Source organism: Diceros bicornis, chromosome 11 (genome assembly GCF_020826845.1).
Source record: "Diceros bicornis minor isolate mBicDic1 chromosome 11, mDicBic1.mat.cur, whole genome shotgun sequence".
NCBI lineage: Eukaryota > Metazoa > Chordata > Mammalia > Perissodactyla > Rhinocerotidae > Diceros > Diceros bicornis.
The window spans coordinates 2260878-2280531 of record NC_080750.1 but is presented as its reverse complement, the minus strand read 5'-3'; the positions used below and the strand labels follow the sequence as shown (position 1 = coordinate 2280531).

The 19654-nt window shown below is 36.2% G+C and overlaps 1 protein-coding gene across 6 annotated transcripts in view; it reads left to right on the top strand.

Annotated features, from left to right (window-relative positions):
• The window catches only part of TBCK (TBC1 domain containing kinase), a 211753-nt gene that overhangs the window by 116037 nt on the left and 76062 nt on the right, over window positions 1–19654 (top strand). For all 6 annotated transcript variants that reach the window (XM_058549863.1, XM_058549864.1, XM_058549862.1 and 3 more), the window contains 2 exons: window positions 538–574; window positions 1545–1706. In XM_058549863.1, coding sequence (XP_058405846.1) covers window positions 538–574; window positions 1545–1706 — 199 coding nt within the window. The remainder of the gene's footprint in view (window positions 1–537; window positions 575–1544; window positions 1707–19654) is intronic.

The window sequence follows — 19654 nt, the reverse complement described above, 5'->3', positions numbered from 1 at the left end:
GAACCAAATTATTTCATTCCTAGATCTTATTACTTTGTGTGTTATGAAGCTTCGTATTAATTTAGAAAGTGGTAATGAAAAGCATATGCTTCATAACACCTTTTTATGAGACATTTGAACATTTTTCAAATATCATCTCATCAGTGTGCAAAAACACTCAGTAAGGTAACTCAGCACTGATGAGGACTGTTAAAATCTCAGCAATATTTTGTACAACCTGAGAAGTACACCCTTGGAATCAGCATGCTAGTATTGTGTTTGGATTAGGCATTGTTTTGAGTGTGTCCTTTGATGAAAGGAAGACATTCTCTGGAATAATCCTTAGCAGAAGGGTTCTCTCCATCATTTGTAATAGATATCATTATTTAATAAAGTATTTGTGATAATTATAATTATCTACATTCTCTTTTATTTTAATCAATGGAGTAGACCAAAACATGGAGCATTTTACCGTTCAGTTTATTGGTAATCACTCTAATTATCTCTTTTGTTTCCTCTTTATCCATCCCCCGCACCCCTTTCTTTTTCTGCTCATAGCTCTATGCCATCCCTTGGTTTCTCACCATGTTTACTCGTAAGTATCATTTTCCCCTTTCTTTGAATATTGTATTAGCGAAAGGACAGCTCCATTCTTCCCAGTATTTATAATTGCAATAATATTAAGTAGATTCAATTATATAAATATCTTTATGTGATACTAATGTAATACATTTGGGTAGAAAAAATTTCAATTGTTCTGATTGCTGGATATCAAAAAGAGAGTTGTATAGGATGAAAACCTATTTTACATGTTGTGATATCATAAAATCTCTACCCTCTATTGAAAAAGAAATTAACATTAACTGTAGTATTTACGTAAAGCTTTGGAAGGCAACTTTTACAACAAAATAGGAAATTTTTAGAGATCCTCTAATACTTCATTATTTCCTAAACTAGAATTCCTCTAGAAATTAAGCAAATTATGTGAATGTGTAGTACTTTTATCAGTTACAGACATTAATACACTGGACATCCTACTTAAATATGTACATATAATAAATGGAATACAATATTTGAAGTAGATCTGTATACCTTGGCCTGGAAAGATATCTACAGTATTGTGAAATTAAAAAAAGAAATTGCAAAAAATAGAAAATTGCTAATCAGACTTTTTGTTAGGAATTTAATAAAGCAATTATTTAGAGTACATAATAGAAATGTAATGATACTGAATCTAAAACAATACTAAAGTTCATCTAGGTAAATAAACTAGTGAGAATAATGTATGTGGAAAATTCTAAGAAGGAATATAATGAATGGAACAACTATACCAGATTGATAATGGAGGTTAGAAAATGTCATCTCTTCGAGCAATCTGATTATCACTTTTTAAGATGCCTTAGGAATCAATAGATCTACAAAGCCAAATAAACAGTTTATAAAAAGTTTTACCTATGATCATAAGGTGATTGTCATATGTCTAGTAAAGCAGCTTGTTATTGTTTTAATTTTTGTTATTTTATTTTTTATTTTAACTTATTTTTTTAACTTTTGTCATTTTACAGATGTATTTCCACTGCACAAAATTTTCCACCTCTGGGATACCTTACTACTTGGGAATTCCTCTTTCCCGTTCTGTATTGGAGTAGCAATTCTTCAGCAGCTGCGGGACCGGCTTTTGGCTAATGGCTTTAATGAGTGCATCCTTCTCTTCTCTGATTTACCAGGTATAGATGGAATCACTAAATCAAATTTAATTATAAGATAATGAGGCATTCTTATAGCAATTTACAAAAATAATCATCCGAGCCTTCAGAATCTCTTCTGCTTGAGCCTCATCATCCCTCTCTGGATTCTCTGTCTGTACGCTGCCTCTTCTGTGGCCCAGCATTGTAGATACAAAACTGGCTCATACTAGCTCACTGTGGGCTTATTTTCATGTCAGTGATGCCACCAAAAGGGTGAAAGAGCTGGGGGAATGACATATTTGCCTTTTTGCTTAGAACAGGCCTCTTTATCTTCAGCTGATAGAGAGTAAATAAAGGCCATTGGGAAGGTGTTTGAGAATCTATGTTTATACAAAGATGTAATTCACATGGAACCCTGCTCTATCCTATCCATAGCTGTTTGCTAACAATTTGACAGTTTGAAGAAAGGAAACACTCTCCAGGGAAATGCCACATCATCCAATGCAGGATAGTAAATTAAGCTACATATTATATTCGCAGGTGAGAAGTTTATAAATCTAGGAGTTGAATGCTTAAGTGTAGGAATATGGACTACAACTGTCGTCTAAGCTTTGATGCTGTAGTTGAAAAGATCAAAGTAACGTGGTTACCTAGGATATAACAATCTGTGGGAGAAGAAAGTTAAACTACATTTTTGGAGAAACCGAAATGTTTTTCAGGTAAAAAATTCTACTTTCTTCAAACAGCATTTCATTGGCTCCAACCTTTTTGCTGAGTTTATTGCTATTCTCCGTATTTTCAGGCAGGCACAAGTGACTGTTGATGATAAACATACTTAAAATTATCCCTGAGGTAGATTTGCCTGAAAACCAAAGAAAGAGAGAAAAAAAGGTGCCTTAAGATTGTATATTTATTAAGCACTCCCTGGAGGAATAATAAACCTGATGCCTACCCTGATTTTTATTTTTAGTGAATGATCTGCATCTGGTACTGCACCATCTCTCTTTGTTGAAAATCTTCATCCTTTTTGGGAAAATAATAACAAAAATGCTTGGATTTATTTAAAACTTCTGCTTCTCAGTTCCCCCAAAATTAAAAGTATCATCATCAGCTTTCTAATTTTGTTAAAGTAAATTATTTCTTATATGAACAAATAGTAGTTTAGTTCTTATATTATTTTTTTCTGGGAGATTCTTTATGAAAATCAAGTTACCGGTCTTTTTTTTTCCCTTCTGGTGTTGAGCAGTAACAAAGAAGCTCGTTTCACAAACTAGGAATACCGTCTGTACCCACAGATGTTTTCCTGTCATTCACAACTTGCCAAAGTTAAACAGAGGATGATTGATTAGGATTAAAAGAATTTTTTTGATCCGTTCTAAAAAAATATATTAGGAATGCTGATTGTGCATTTTCAATCAAGCAGATTTAATGCCGTTCCAATTCCGTACATAAATGCGCCAGTTAAACACTGGTGAAGAAATCTGTTTTCTGTTGTGTAGGCTATTAGTGGTAACTCTGCTTGTCATTAAAATAAAATTATTATTTCTGAAATCAGCAAGTAAGAATATATATTTGTTAGAACTGACTCTTGAAAAGGTAAACGTTTGAAAGTAGGATGCCTTCTGTTGATGGGGATTGCCTTAATCCTCGCTGCTGTTATTCTGGCCCATCACTTGCTTGGTCACTGTATATGATTCCTGGTGTGGAAGAAAAAAGTTTGAGGAAACTGTCACTGGAAGAAAAAAAAAGAAAGGGTTTAAATGCAGACTTTGCCCTAAAGTACACTGTGTTTTGTTTTATTTTTAATCTAAGTGCACTTATTTAGGATGTCTTTCCTAAACAGATCTAAAAAGATATCTTTTTTCATCATATTGAGCCCCCAGCATGTTGAGATACTTGATGCTTGAAGGAAGTGGGAGTGGTCATGAGAAGTCCTAAAAAGTGAACCCAAGTTAATACGCACACAGACACCTGTGTGCCTTTTCAGAGCAAGTGCATCCACCTCTCACTGCCTGTGTGAATCAGGAAACTCTCAGTCTGGCTCTGCTGCTGGACAAGTGGCCTGTAGAGGGAGATAGATGTGAGTTCACATCCCAGCTCTGGCACACAGGACCTGTGTGAACGTGGGCAAGTTTTTAATCTCACTGGAAAGAGAATCCTATACATTATGAAAGTGTCAGTAAAAATGGAGATAATAATATCTGCTTTAGTGTTACGGTGAGCACTAAAGATAATATACATAATGCACCCGACACAAAACCCGGTATCAAGTATGCATAACTATTTTTTTAAGGGCATGTAGTATTTAATATTTTAAATATGTAAAGAACGTGTAACATTTAATCTTTGTAAGTTCCCTCTCATTTCTTCCTCCTCTTCTTCACTTTCTACTAACCCTTTGATTCGTGGAGAACACAGCAGAAAGACATATTATTTTTGCCAAAAATTGTTCCCTCTTCTGTTCCCTTGCAGTAGATGATATAGTGTGATGTTACATTCCAAGGAAATACAAGTGGTACTAAAAGTTCTTGGCATGTATTGGTATGTGTGTCATTTTAGTACCATGGGAAATAACAGTGAGAGCGGTACGTTTGGCATTTCTCAAACAATCTGAAAATAGTGGCAGGGTATTTTGGAAGAAATATGGGATTTTTCATAGCACCACTCAATACTGTATGTTGGCCACTGGTATTAAGAGAACGGTTTCCAAGGTTACCGTCCTTTCAGCCTGATTACAGAATGAGGTCTGTCAGCCTTCAGCCTGCTCTCTCCAATATTATTATGCTATAATGTCCATCTGGCTGCTTTTAAAAAAAAATTCTTTTGAGGATACATCCAAGCATTTTTCAAGATGAGTATGATAATCTGAATAAAACCAAAATGATAATGATTTTAGAGTGGATTTGTAATAGCTGAGATGTTTACATACTGTTTTGTTCTGTTGGTATATTTTCTTTGTACAGTTGAAAATTAATTCAACATATGTCATTATACATGGCTGAAATAAATTCTTAGAGTGCATATCTTTGTATCCCTGAGCATCTTCATAGATAGGAATATTTAGAAGCAGAAAAGAAGTTTTTCTTAGAGAACCGGTAGAAAGAAATTGGGAAAACGGTGTGGAAGAACACTTAATTTAGTCTCAGAGAGTAAAATAGTTACTTTAACATTAAGAGAAAGAAATATGTATGTATAAACTATTTTAGAAGGAACTACTGAGTATGCTGAAGGGACTTCAGCATATGAAAAATTTCAAATCCTATTTGCAGAAAGAAATGAACGTTTGGCTGAAAAATATTAGTTGCATGATGTATGTTTTGTTACAGAAGGTTAATTGAAAGGAAAAGTTTTAAATAAAATTTTAAAAGATTTCAGCATTACCAACATCTACCAAAATACTGGTAGAATCTCACTGTTATGTAGCACTTCACTGGTTCCCCAAAATATTGTGTTAGTACCTTAAGTAGCTAGGAAAGGTACTTATCTATTCTGACTTAAAGCACTTTTGTAATGCAGGTTCTCATTATATAGCATAGCATGGAATATTTCATGAAAGCAATACATTTTTTGAGCAACACAGTTATGTGCCAGGTTGCCTAAGATCTATGATAAGAAATCCAGGCCATTTTTTTCAGATAACATACAAGTATGTTGGGACTGAAACAAAATGAGTCAAGTTATAAAAACTAAGAAATAGAGCAAAGTACTAAAATATGCAAATTCTTTAAAGCCAAGGCTTGTTATTTTCCTGTTTATCCCCAAGATGAAATTGGATGTTGATGAGGATGAGAAAGTGAGGAGAAAATTCATTTCAATTTGTGAAATTTCGTAGATTTTTAAGGTACTTTGGATGATCACTGGCGTGGGAAAGGGAGAAAGAAGGACAATGAGAAGTGATCTGGGTTTTCAATGAACATTTTCTTGCTTTCATTTAGGGATAAATATAATAATGAAATAGGGTTACCATAACATGTATGTGGAATCCTCCAATTGTAAACAGTGGCTCAAATTTTTAAAAACTATAAAACTTGAGCCAAGTATAACTGATTGTATCTAGTAAGCTACTAATTTGTGACCACTTTATTAAATAAATAGTTACAATGGTGATGAGTGCTACAGACAGCAATAGGAATTTATAACAGGCACGCGACCAAGTATGGGAGAGTTACAGACCTTCCTTAAGTGAGTGATGTTGAAGGTAATATCTGAAATTAATAAAGTGACACTGGGGAGTGGGAAGTAGAGAGAGGAGAATCTTCTAGACAGGAAGAAAATGCTCAAAAACCCCAAAGAACTAAAGGATTTGGAGTGTACTTACAGCAAAAGGGAAGGTGGCTAGAAAAGAGAATGGAGAGCTGGACAAAGAATGATCCTGCAGGGTCTTGTCAGCACATCAGGGATATTCTAGAAATATATTTGTAGAGATATTTTCTTTCTTTTCAGTGTTTTTCAAAGAATGAAAAGTATCCTTGAAAATAACATCAGATACCAAAATACGAATGCTATATATTTTTTGAGCATTCTGATTTTTACATTCCTTTCAAGGAGCTCTATCATGAACAAAACAAAAGATTCTTAACATAAGTGCTCCCAGTAGTTATCTATAATTCCTTTTTTCTGGCTTTTAGCCCGATACAGGATGGAGAGCTGATTTGGTCAAAGAGTAGAGCAATGGTAGTACACAGTTGTTCAGTGAGGTTTTGTATTGTCAGCCCTCTGAGATTTGATACCACTTTACCTGAAGCTGAGAAACCATTAATTATTCACATTTCGTGCTTGTAGCTACATGATGTTAATCATGTCTATTTCTAAGTGCATCTTCATGGAATTGCAAAAAGACAATCATAGTGGAATTTAAACATGGAGATTTTAACTATGGTCCTCCTCTGCCCTGCCACACCCATAAAAATTACATATTAACATTGAGATTTAGATGGAATATTAAATTCTTATGAGTTTAAAATTGGTTAAGGATAGATGAAAGAATAGTTAATTTGTTTTCATTGACATGATTGTATAGTCACTGAAATAAAAATTGTGAAAATTTGTTTTCAAAATCTCATTAGGTTGTATCAGCCTTGTTTGTGGGGAAAATACTGCATTATTTTATGGAAAGGGGGGAAATCTGAACAGATGTTAGAATATATGACTTCCAAGCTGAAAATAAATGTTCATGAAAAATGCAAAGCCAGTAGAATGACTGGCAAAGACTCCAATTGTGAGATGATTCTAGGAAGCTGGAAGAATTCCCATAACACTAATCTAGTTGTTGATCTTGAAGCATACCACTAATTTTGCAAGATGTAAGTAGCTTATAAGGTTAACAGAAAAGTTTCTTGTGTGTTGGGAACGATAATGAAAAATAAGGTCAGGGTTGATCAGAATGTTTTGCTTACCTTGAAAATTGAGAGTAGATTGTAGCACTAATACATCTTAAACCTGGTCCCAAGGTGTCAGGAGTCTAATGGGAAGGCTCTTCTCTGTAGGAGGACTGCTTATTTTATGATTGACAGGTTTCTGCTCTCTCAATTTTTTGAGCAGTCCAAAAATTATCTTATAGTTTAGATCAGTTATTGAATGTATTTTGTTCCAAGACACCAATGATGAAATTTGTTTATATTTGTTTTACTGTTGAGTGTTTATATGTGCCTGGGTTTGCAGAACACTTAAAGTAGAACCTTTTTCAGTCTTGAAGTATATTAAAAGTAATCAAGCTCAGAGACCTTTAAAAGTCAGAAACTATGTTTAAAATTTCCCCACAGGTACTGCTGATGGATAGATCAGAGTGTGAGGACCAAAATATATCATACTTACAAGTGACATTTAACACACATTGTTCCATACGTGCTTTGTATGTTAATAATATAACAGTACTCATGGGTCCTATTTCTTCCCCCTCCTCTACCTAGCCTTCTGTGTCTATACAAAAATGAAAGTAACTGATGTGCTGCCTGTCTTAAATGATGATCTTCAATAGAATGGAAAATAACTTCTTACCACATGTCCCCTTGAAGTCTGCTGAGTCAAAACAAAATAAAAAAACAAACTAATACACTAGATTAGACAGAAAGAAGAGGAATAATTTGCCAGTGTGCTTATAGGCTGGTTATTCAGCATTATATAACATAGAGGAAATAACTAGAATTTTCTTTTAATGGAAGAAAGTACATTTAATTATTTTTAAAAATTCAAACCATTTCCATCCTTCAATACAAACATTTATCAATCATATGAAAAATGCTTATTGAACTTGAGCACAAGGTTCTAGTTGCCAAAAAAATCAGACTCCTGTTTTGTTTCTGAGTCACTGTTAAGTATAAAAGACAAAGAGAAAATGATGGCTGCTACTGACCTGGTGCTAAATCTTCCAAGCGGCCACATTGTTCTTTTTCTGAAGTGTGCTGTCTGCCATTATCAACACCAGCTACTTTGCATCATAGTATCTACTTACTCAGCTGCTAGATGATAAAGACAATTATGTCAGGAAGAGAAAACAGTTTAAGTACCCATATATCAGTAATGCTTATTGCATTTCCTATGTATTTCTCTCTTCATTGTAGACATTAAGCAGCAGAGATGATAGATGCTTAGCAAAATGTGCCAGTAATCGGATGCACATATTGTGGATTTGAAAGGCTGAGTGAATTCAAGTAGAAGCCCAGTAACATATTGTACCATCCTTTCCCCCTTAGACTGCATAACCAAGATTGTTCATTCAACAAATATGTATTGACTTCCTACTAGAAATGTGTGTGTGTGTATATGATTAATAATTAATTTTATTACGGTTTCTCATTTCTTTGTACTACTGCAGAGCATTCATGCATAATTATTTAAAGGTAATCCAATGGTACCCTGTAACTATGGCTGACCCTTCTAACTTGGGTTATCTTAATTACGTGTAGTGTTACCTCCTGGTTCCAGTAAGTTACTTGACTGGCTTGTCCATTAGTTCTTTAATTCAGTGAAGGAATTCAACTTCCCTCTCAGGACTGCTCTGTAGAATCAATAGGATTTGGAATCCAGTGGAATGTTAGGTGTGTGGATGTATTCCTCTACCTTAACTGAGGTAGGGGGTGGGAGCAAGTCAGGGAATGGGTGAGTGGGATGCTGCTGGGAAAGACAGCAAAGTTTTAGATATGTGCTGAAGATGTTTATGGGGCACCCAGAGTGAGAGGCTGAGGCACTATTAGAGATTTTGAGTGGTAGAATGATGAGTATAATTTGAAGATTAGTCAGAGACTAAAATTTTCTGCACTATCCTTATTTTTGTCTCCCCTGTTATCCTTGGGTTTCCCTTGAGACCCTTTCTTAAATAGGGTCTGAGACATGCAGTTCTTTCCGTTGTAATCCCCTCTTATTACACAGGAGCCCTGTTGATGTGAAGGGAAGGTGTAGGGAAGGGAAAGTGTTGTGTATTCCTGTCATCGGGTCTCAGTCTTTTATTGAGCCTGTGCCCCTGGGCTGTGACCTTCACAAGTGTTTCCTAGTTCCCTTTGGTGGGACTGGAAGGCTAGAGGGGGCTGGAGTGAGTATTTTCCTTCCTCCAGTCATTTAGGCCCTGGCAAAATAGTTTCCCTTGAGGGCAGGTCTTGTTAAAGAGAACAGACTCTCTGGGCATATTTTAAAGTGGCTACTTTCCCACTCTCGCTGCTGGAAGCACAAGGGGATTTTTTGTGATCTTCATGATGTTTGAAGCATGAATTGAACTAAGAATGTGAAGAGGAGCATATAACAAGGACAAATCATCCAAAAATATTACATAGATTAATAATGGTGTCAGTAAGACTAAACCCCAATAAATGTGGGCTTATGAAAAATACCATGTTTACAACAAAAAGGCAAGGCAGGGGTAGACTTACTATTGGGCAAACATTCAATTATATTTATCACTGAGACTCACCAATTTTGCTGTAGTATTTTTGAGCTGCAAAGCACCTCAAGTGGATGAACTGGTTGTCAGGAAATCTTGGCCACTTCCTATGAGACCTTAGAATAAGTAAGTTTATTCTTTCAACACATGTTTAGTAAGCACAATTATATGCCAGACACAGTGCTGTACACTGGGACCATAGAGATAAGACATAGTACCAGCCCAGTAGAAGGATGGGGAGAAAGCATTGGAGGAATTGACAGTAGCAGAAGGATGACATAGAGGTGTGCGATTGCATGACTGTCTCAGTGTATGAAGGATGCTAATAGAGTGACTGGAGGGCAGGTGAGAGAGAAGGATACTGGAGCAGAGGGCTGGGGTAACAGCGCTGATGGGGGCAATAAATACTGGTGAATAGAGGCCTGATTATGGGGACCTTGCATGCCCTGCTGAGGAATTTGGACTTTATTCTATATGCAATTGGAAGGTTTTAAACAGAAAAATGACATGATCAGATTTATATTTTAGAAAAATGATTCTGGATGTAGTATGGAAAACGGATTGGACACTTGTAAAATGCCGTGATTCTAAGCAATGGAAAGAGAGCAGCTGGCCAGGGACAAGTTCAAGAATATGATAAAAGTACCCATTGAATTTAGATCTTTACCCAAATAATTTACATGGCACAGTCCCAAGAGAACTTTCAGATACTCTCTCTCTAACTCCTGTAAAATCTTAGTAAGTTGGTCTCTCACTGCAGATTTCTTGTGTTTTAGAATCCTCTTCATCTAGTAATAACATTCTATCCATATATTCCTTGGACTACAGATGATACTCATTACAAACACTCTTAAAATGTGGACCGGTAACTTACTCAAGATTATTGGGTCTTTCTTTGGAAGACCTTGAATCTGTGCTTATCTACCACTATAATATACTTCGTCTCAGTACGTTAAATGGTGATAGACGTGCTGTAAGCCTGAAGATGTCAAGGAATGCTGTGCTTGTAATTTACCTTGTAGAGACTGCTTCAAAATATGCATATTTTATTCCGTTCGCCTTGTTTTCTGTTAGTAAGATAAGCAACTTTATAGTTTTTTGTCTGTTGGGCAGTGTAAGTTCCATTGTATTGTTGGGATGTTTTAATGTCATAGAACATCAATACCTAGAATACTTCTCACTTTCTTTTTTTTTTTTTTTTAATTTTATTTACTTATTTTTTTTTCCCCCAAAGCCCCGGTAGATAGTTGTGTGTCATAGCTACACATCCTTCTAGTTTCTGTATGTGGGACGTGGCCTCAACATGGCCGGAGAAGCGGTGCGTCGGTGCGCACCCGAGATCCGAACCGGGCCGCCAGCAGCGGAGTGCGCGCACTTAACTGCCACGCCACGGGGCCAGCCCTCACTTTCTTTTTATAAATAAATTCTTTGTGTCAAAAAATATTCATTGTTGAGACAGGTAGAGTCACAGGTTGCAGATCACCCTTATGGTTTTGAATGTTAATGAAATTATTCAAATGTTCAGAAGTTTTTAATAGTATAATAAATGATGCTGGGTCATTGAACAATTAATATATAACCCCAAACCTCGCCGCTCCATTCTAATCCAACTGAAAATTTCACACACACAGGAGAAAACTTTACAGGAAAAGAAGATGCACAGACCTTGTACTTTCACTTTTTGTTTATTTCTCTCAATATTTAAACATTTTTAATTGAAATTGTATTTATATTATTTCATATTATATTAACATGCTTTTATGTTGTGAAGCTTTCTTATGAAGTGCATATACATTTAAGGTTGTTATGTTGTCTTGATGGGTTGAGCCTTTTATCATTGTAAAATGTGGCTCTTTATCTCAGTAACTCTCCTTGTCTTGGAGGCTGCTTTGCATGATGTTAATGTAATCACATGAGCTTTCTCACACTTAGTCCTTATATGGTATTCTTTCTATATGCTTTTTCCAACCTATCTGTGACTTTACATTTAAATATTTAAATTCAAAAATATTTTAAATATATGTTTATATTCTGTTACTTTAAATTTAAATATTGGATATTTAAAATATATCACTTTCAGACATATAGTTGTCTAGACATATAGACATATAATTTAGACATATAGTTGTTTCTTGCCCTGTTTAACCAGTCTGGTATTTACTCCTTTTTAAATAGAGTGTTTAGTCCATTTACCTTTAATATGATTATTCATTTGGTTGGGTTTATTTCTCATTGTCACACCTGCTCTGTGTTTCTCTTCCTTTTCTGACCTCATTGGGTTAATGAAATATTTTTAACATTTTATCTTAATACCTTTGTTGACTTTTAGTTTTGCCTTTTGAATTACTTTTGGGTATTGCTCTAGGGACTGTGATCTACGTCCTTAACTTGTCTCAGTTTACGTAGAGGTAACACAGTACAGGCGTACTCCGCATAAGGACATTTCGGTCAACAACAGACCACGTATATGATGATGGTCACATAACGTGAGTACCATACAGCCTAGGTGTGCAATAGGCTATACCATCTAGGTTTGTGTAAGTACACTCTGTGATATTCATACAATGACAAAATCACCTAATGACACATTTCTCAGAATGTATAAGTGACACATGACTGCAATTTTATGGAAAATGTAAGCACTTTGCAAAAGTGTGATTCCATTTACCTTCCATATCTTGTGGCATTGTTGCTGTATATTTTACATCTACATTTATAATAAACTCCACAGTATAGTGTTGTTATTTTGGCTTTAAATAGCTAGTTGCCTTTTAAACATATTAAGAGAAGCAAAAAGATAATCTTTTGTATTTACCACCATATTTTTCCATTATCAGTGTTCTTCATTCCTTCCTGTAGATTTGTGTTTTGTCTTTATTTTTACTATTTAGCAGATTGACTGTGTTGTTCTCCAGGGTAATTCTCTTGGTATTTACCTTACTTTTAAGACCTTTTAGTAAAATTTCACTTCAGATAATGTACTTTTCTGTTGTAATATTTCACTTTAGTCCTTTTTTATTGCTTGCATTTCTCTGTCCATTCACTTTGACTATATTTTCCTTTAAGTCCTTGGACATATTTATAGTAATTACCTTAAGGTCCTTGTCTGCTAATTCCAATTCTGGATCATCTTGTGGGTCTATTTATGTCGACTTCTTTTTCTCTTGATGATAGGTCACATTTTTCTGCTTTGCATGTCTAGTTATTGTTAATTATATAGTGGATATTAATAAAGATACATTGTAAGGAGTCTGGATTTTATCATCTTTCTTTAAAGAGTGTTGAGTTTTGTTCTGCCAGACAGCTAAATAATTGGTGGGTCCTTTTGTCCAGGTGAATTTGGTTTTATTCTTTGTTAAAGTGGGTCTCTTAATTTTTTACTTAGTCCAAGAATGTGATGTGTCTAGGTTCTTAACTAAATACCCAAGGTGCTCCATGGAATCTCTTGCTCTGACTGGACCAAACTCCAACATCTCTCAGCAATTACTCGTCTTAATGATCCCTCAGCACTTAATACTATACCTTGACTATAGTAAGAACTCACTTTTAGTTCAATTTAATTAAATAAACAGTAGGGTGGCCTTTATGGACACATTGGTATAGAGAAATAATATTTAGACCTAAACCTAAGTTTGTGCATTGTTAACTCTCATATGGTAAGGTTCATTTTGAAAGCTAGATTGTGAATTGAAAATTTGGGCAATGTAGATAATCTCTAGTTATAACAAACTTTGAATCCCTTTTGGAATTTACAAAGCTTTTAAAATTTTTTATCTTGTATAAATATCACAACTATATTAGGTAGATTTTCTTATCTCCATTTTAGTCTTGAAATAACTGAGACACAGTGATGTTGTGGAATGTTCATTATTATATGTTAGTAACTAGCATTTGGAGCCCAAATCCAGTACTTTTTACCATACGGGGGAACATGTTATTTGCTTACAAAAGTAGAATTTTCCATATCAGCAGTTTCAAATGGCTCTGCCATATTTGCTCATGGTTTGATAGCTCATTTCTTTTTATCACTGAATAATATTCCAAGTTTTTGGATTTTGAAAGATAAAAAAGAATATTTTTTAAAAGCCAGTCTCTTTCTAAAGAGATATCTATTGGGCCGGCCCGGTGGCGTAGTGGTTAAGTTCGTGTGCTCCGCTTCGGCGGCCTGGGGTTCGTGGGTTCGGATCCTGGGCGTGGACCTACATACCACTCATCAAGCCATGCTGTGGCAGTGTCCCATATACAAAATAGAGGAAGATGGGCACAGATATTAGCTCAGGGCCAATCTTCCTCGTCAAAAAATTTAAAAAATTAAAAATAAAAAGTGATGTCTCTAAAAAAAAAAAAAGATATCTATCAAGTGCAAAATGGAAAATTAACCTATGTGTCACCTGTATTTAAAACAAGAAGGTAGACTAACTGGGATCGAAGGCTGATGCCTTTTTTTATTTCAGTTAAAGTGCTGCGACCTTTCATGTGTTTTTATATCTGAGCTGTCTGTAAAACCCTTGAATTCCTACTGTGTGCTGGAACAATCTTATTTATTCCTCATAACACTCCCAGAAATTAAGTAATAATTCCCTATTTTATGATTGAGAAAAAAGAGGCAGAAAAATGAGTGGGCCGCAGCCATCCAGCTGGTAAGTAATTGAATCATTGATGGTGCTGCCTCCCAGGCTGGTGCTCTTTTCAGCGTGCCGTGGTTGTACTGCTCTCTGAGCGAATATCTAGCTGCCCCTTTGCAGGCCAGGAGCCGGACCGGGGCCAGGTTTCACGCCCTCCCTGCCCATCTCCTAACTTCCTTCCCACCCTTTCTGAATCAGAACCTTAAAGTTGGAAACTTTTCTGATTAAGATTGACAAACCGTACGTGTATGTTTATCTCTGCTCCCTTCTGAAACGTCACTAATGTGACAGTAAGGGAATGAAAAAGTCTAATTTTAAGAACAAAGAATGTAAGAAGTGCGCTAGTAGACAAGACATATCAGCGAACACTTGGAAGACAGAAAGCAAGTACATCAGCAGTAACCCACTTAATAAAGCAAAGAAAACCAAAACCTTCCTGCTAAGGATGGTACCAGCAAGAAGCAAGCCAGGTCTTGATGCAGAGCACCTAAGTGTCTTAGGAATTGAAAGTGAATGAAAAATGAGGCAGAAACCAGAGAAGAATCAATTGAATCTATGCCTAAGGAACAGTTCATGTCTCCCACCCCAAAGATCTTTGCTCCCACCCTGCTAGCCAAGAGTCTCCTCCTCTGCAGCCCGGCAGAAGACTGGAAGACAGGTCCAGATCCAGATTCTGTGGCCTGAAGCTTATGCAAAGGCAGCCCTCTCTAAGAAGAGGATATAAATTACAATACAAAATTAGTCCATTAAAAGAATATTTAGAATAAGCAAAGAGATCACAACAAATTACAAAACAGGAAAATAACATAATATTTTTATTAAATATCTGACATACCTCTATATTTTTTCATCCTTTTTTGCTTCATACTCATTGATCACCTCTTCATCTGACAGTAATTGTACAATGCTTTCTATAGAGAAAATAGACAATCAGTCTTTCCACTGGCAGAGTTGGTTGCAATTTGTTTTTCATTATTGGTAGTAGGAGTGCATAAAACATGACTTAACACAGGTGTAGCCTGTTTGTTGTAGTGCTGCAGGTTTGTTTCCTATAAATATAAAAATGCTATTTTGTGAAATTCATATCAAAAAAGAAAAAAAAAGTGGTACACTTATAATTGTATATATAGCATTATCGCGTCTATTCCTGGAAGGAGCGTCTCTCTTTTGATCAGGCATCAATGAGAACCAGATTCTTTGCTTATAATTTTACATGTTTAATGTTTGGAAGAATTTTTTTCATTCTGATTTTTGGCTGTATACGTTTCAACTGTGTTTCTCCTACTCATAACCTTCTGGTGCTGGAACACATTCATATTGCATTACAACTTCTGTTCCTGTGTAGCAGGTGGTGGGAATATTCCAGGAAGTCATTTCTAGAGCTGGCAATAACTTCACTATATTGTCAAAGATGAACAAAGCCAGACACTAGTTAAAGTGGTAAGGACAGGTTTTCATCAGTAGTAACTGTTGCAGTAAGGAAGAGTCCACCAGGAATGAACTCAACTTCGTTTGTAGAGAGGTGACTGGGCATTTTAAAGGGAGAATGAAGGAATAGGGAAGGAGGTGACTAGGGACTCAGAAGACTCAGGGAAGTGAAAAGTTACAGAGAATGTGAAGGGGGGCATTTGTCCGTGTGAAACCCACTGAGTCTGCTAACTGGCATTTACTGAAGTGAGACTCCTGCCTTCCCACAGAGGCTGGGGGATGGGGCCTCCACCTTCAGTGTTGCCAGAACAGAAGTCAGCCTCCCACAGAGGCTGGGGGACGGGGACTCCCCCTTCAGGTGTTGCTGGAACAGAAGTCAGCCTCCCACAGAGGCTGGGGGACGGGGCCTCCACCTTCAGGTGTTGCCGGAACACACAGTACATTCTTTTGGTAGCCTTGGCTTTTCTCAGGCTGGCACTTTAAGGGAGGCTAGAGTCATCCTAGGGATGTGGCCTTGAGCACTTATAAACTATGTTAGCGTTTTCTTCAAGTCTTTATAGGCCAGGGTTGAAGCATAATCAAGAAAGGGCTTAGAGGAGCCTGGCTAGAGTTTGGTCAAGGAGAAAATCTTTGTCAATACTCAAAAGTGACTTTAAATCACGGAAATATATCCCATTAAACCAAACTAAATATACCCCTAATTTAGCTTACTCTTACTTGTATCTGGAAAGTGTCCACAGCCACTATAATGTTGCCCAGCACAAGAGGAAGTGTAATGGAGGAAAACTGGTGTAAATAAAGACAGCAGTCTTCACTGATTGTGCTGTAAATATCTTTACTTTTGCAAATTATACAAAACATGACCATGGGAACAGTAAATTTAGAGGGGTATTCTTTGGAGTAAAAGAATCAGAGAGTCTCAAGACTCAGAGTCAGCAGCATAGAAGAGAACAGGAGTGAGGGAATGTGTAAAGTTACAACCCCAGGCCCCTCCATGGTTCGTTCCCAGAGTGCTGGCAAGGATTGTTTGGACAGATCAGAGAACTATTCTCTGGAGAGAAGGCATGTCCCCAGAAGGAGAAATACCTTACTTAGGGGTCCTCTAACAAATGACCATGCCCCCAATCACTCTGTAGTGAGTCCACCAGTCACCAAGCCCTGCCCACATATACAAACCTTTCCACTGGATTTTTAGTGCTGTTCTTTTCACTATGTATAGTCATAGATCACCAAACCTCTAAGGAAAGCCTGCAACTAACAGACTCGGCATAGACTGAATGGAGGAGTATCCTCAGAAAGGTAATTATGAGAAGATGTTGCAACTACGAAAAGTCAGGGGTTTTTTTAAGTAACAAAGAACAGAAAAGATTTACTGGAAATTAAAAATGTGGAAATGCAATGAGCTTTATAATAAAATAGTTGGATGATGAAGTTTAGGAACTTTCTCAGAACAGAACAGAAATATAGATGGAAAGTAAGAGGAAAAGGCAAAATAGCTAGAAAGTCAATTCAAGGTTTTCAAGATTCTTCTGATGGAAGAAAGAAGAGAAAAGAGAAAACAGTAAGAAAGCAATTATCACAGACATCAAACAAGAACTTCTACTGTAACTGAAGGGTTAAAAAGGACTGTCAAATGCCTAGCACAGTGAAGTGATACACACTTCCATATATCATCATGAACTTTCAGCACACCAGGGCTTCTAAAAGTGTACAGAAAAGGAGAATATCATGTACAAATCATGTCAATAAGAATTGCATCAGACTTCTCAGAAGAAAACAATGGAGCACTGCCTTTCACAACTCTGAAGGAAAAAAAATTCAACCCTAGAATGCTATGCCGAGTCCAGTCATCACTCCAGGGCAGAATAAATATTAAAAGACATGGAAGATTCCAAAATAATTTGCTTTCTATGCACCCTTTCTTAGAAGTACTGGAAAATATGTTCCACCAAAATGATGGAGTAAATCAAGGAAGAGTAAATAATATCTTACCCCCAAAATTAGAGATCAAATATAGGAGAGAGCCAAAGGGAATTAGATGATGGTAAGGGAACTGCCAGGAAAACAGCTGTTCACTAGATCTAGGAAGCAATTCATGGCCATTAAAGCAAGAGAACAGAGGGCTTCAGGAGAGATGTCTTTTCTGCCTATCCTTGTCCATGTGAAACATGAGATGTGTTTTATCATTTTGAAAATAATTCAGTATTTCGGAGAGATACGATAGTAATGGATGAGGATAAAGAAACCGAGATTTAGAGAAATTATTTCTCTCAGAGTCACAAAGTACCTCATGGAGCTTGGAATCAAACCTGGGAAATCGTAATCCAGGGTACATGCTTTATTCACAATGTGTTACATCAGACTTATAATGCAAGATAGAAAACAGTCTTGCCCTAGGATGAGAGATTACTTTCTTAAAATAATTGCATATTCTAATGTACAGTTTACAAGAGATTTTACATAGTATTTTGGTTATAATAAAGTGTTTTGGAAGGATTTTGAGATGAAGAGGTGACATGGGTCAAGTGAATGGAGAATGGAATATCTGCCAGTACTGATAATCAGGGTGGAATTGGGGTGGATGCCAGTAAACTCTCAAGATTCACTGTAAGCCTTTTATGGTTGTGGTAGGGTGTTTTGAAAGCAGATACAAATGACTTTTCCATTGCCAGCAATTTTAAGGACTGAACTACAACCTCTGATCTGGATCATTGACTTGACTTCAAGCTTTTACTGGGTGACAGATAAATCAAACTGATTTGAGTACTGCAGATGCAAAATCTATGGTCCAAAATTCTTTTCTTTTGGAGATTAAACAGTGTTAAGGGGATAAACTTTTTTACGATGACAGGGTTTTCTCTTTAGCTACAAATTTTTATCTTAACCATATTAAGTAGAAATTTTCTAAAATGAATTGAGCATATCTCTTCCTTCCTAAGTGAAGTAGAAGAACTATCTTAAACTTTGATTTTTCTTCTAGTTGGTGTCTGTGTTCTTCTCTTTGTGGAATACCAAGTCGATAATTATGTTATAGAGCTTTTTAAAAAATACATTTCACTGTATTGACCATAAATAAACCTATGTCTCAAAACATGTTTAACCCTGTTTTATAGAATTTATGTTAGGAATAGCATATGGGGTGATGAAATCTGACCTCTGTGTAGCCATGGAAGTAACCAACTGTGAAATTGGCAAACATCACTAATAGCAGATAAAGGAACGCTTAATTGAGTAACTGGGCTTTCCAGACTTGCTGGCCATATCCCAGATCTAAATGATTTGAAAGATAAAATATGCCTTATAACCCTTTAGTAACTTCAGACATTCTACTCATAATAACACACTTAACACATTAAATCACTTAGCTTCCTTGTGCCTTAGTTTCTTCATCTTCAGCAGAAATAAGGGGGATTACAATACCTGTCTACAAGAATCTTCCTAAGAATTAAATGGGCTAAGTGAAAGTATACAATGCCTGTCACATCACAGATGCTCCATAAGTGTCCATTTCTCTTCCCTTCTCCAAGAGTTTTCTACCTTACAAAAGCAGACAACTCTAAATGCATGACTCATGCACCATCCACAGAATTGACTTAAATGCCTATTTCCTTTTCCCCTTATATATAAGCTCCTCGTTTCAAAAAGAGAAATAGGGAACTTATCCCTTTATAATTTCAAACATGTAGTATATTTTTCTCCATTGCCTATCTGAGCTGACACACTTGGACTTCTGCAGAGGAAATGAAGTCCTGCCATTTACTTACATTAGGAATATAGAAAGAGAAAAACTAGTCCATGCCAAACTTCATCCTAGTCAATTTCTTGAATTTTGACTGTCGTTCTGTGATCTCTCCACTTTCCCCGTACAGGAATGTCTTACTCCATCAGGAATATTGACCTCAAGAGCTACAGTCTCATTAAAACACACAAACGCTAACTTGGAGTTGTAATAATCTTCCTATGTCTGTTACCTCTGTATCAAAGATGCTTAAATATCCTTCAAATCTGAGAAAGAAAAGGAAATCTAAGAAAATGTTTCTTTTTTTAGCATTTTAATCAAG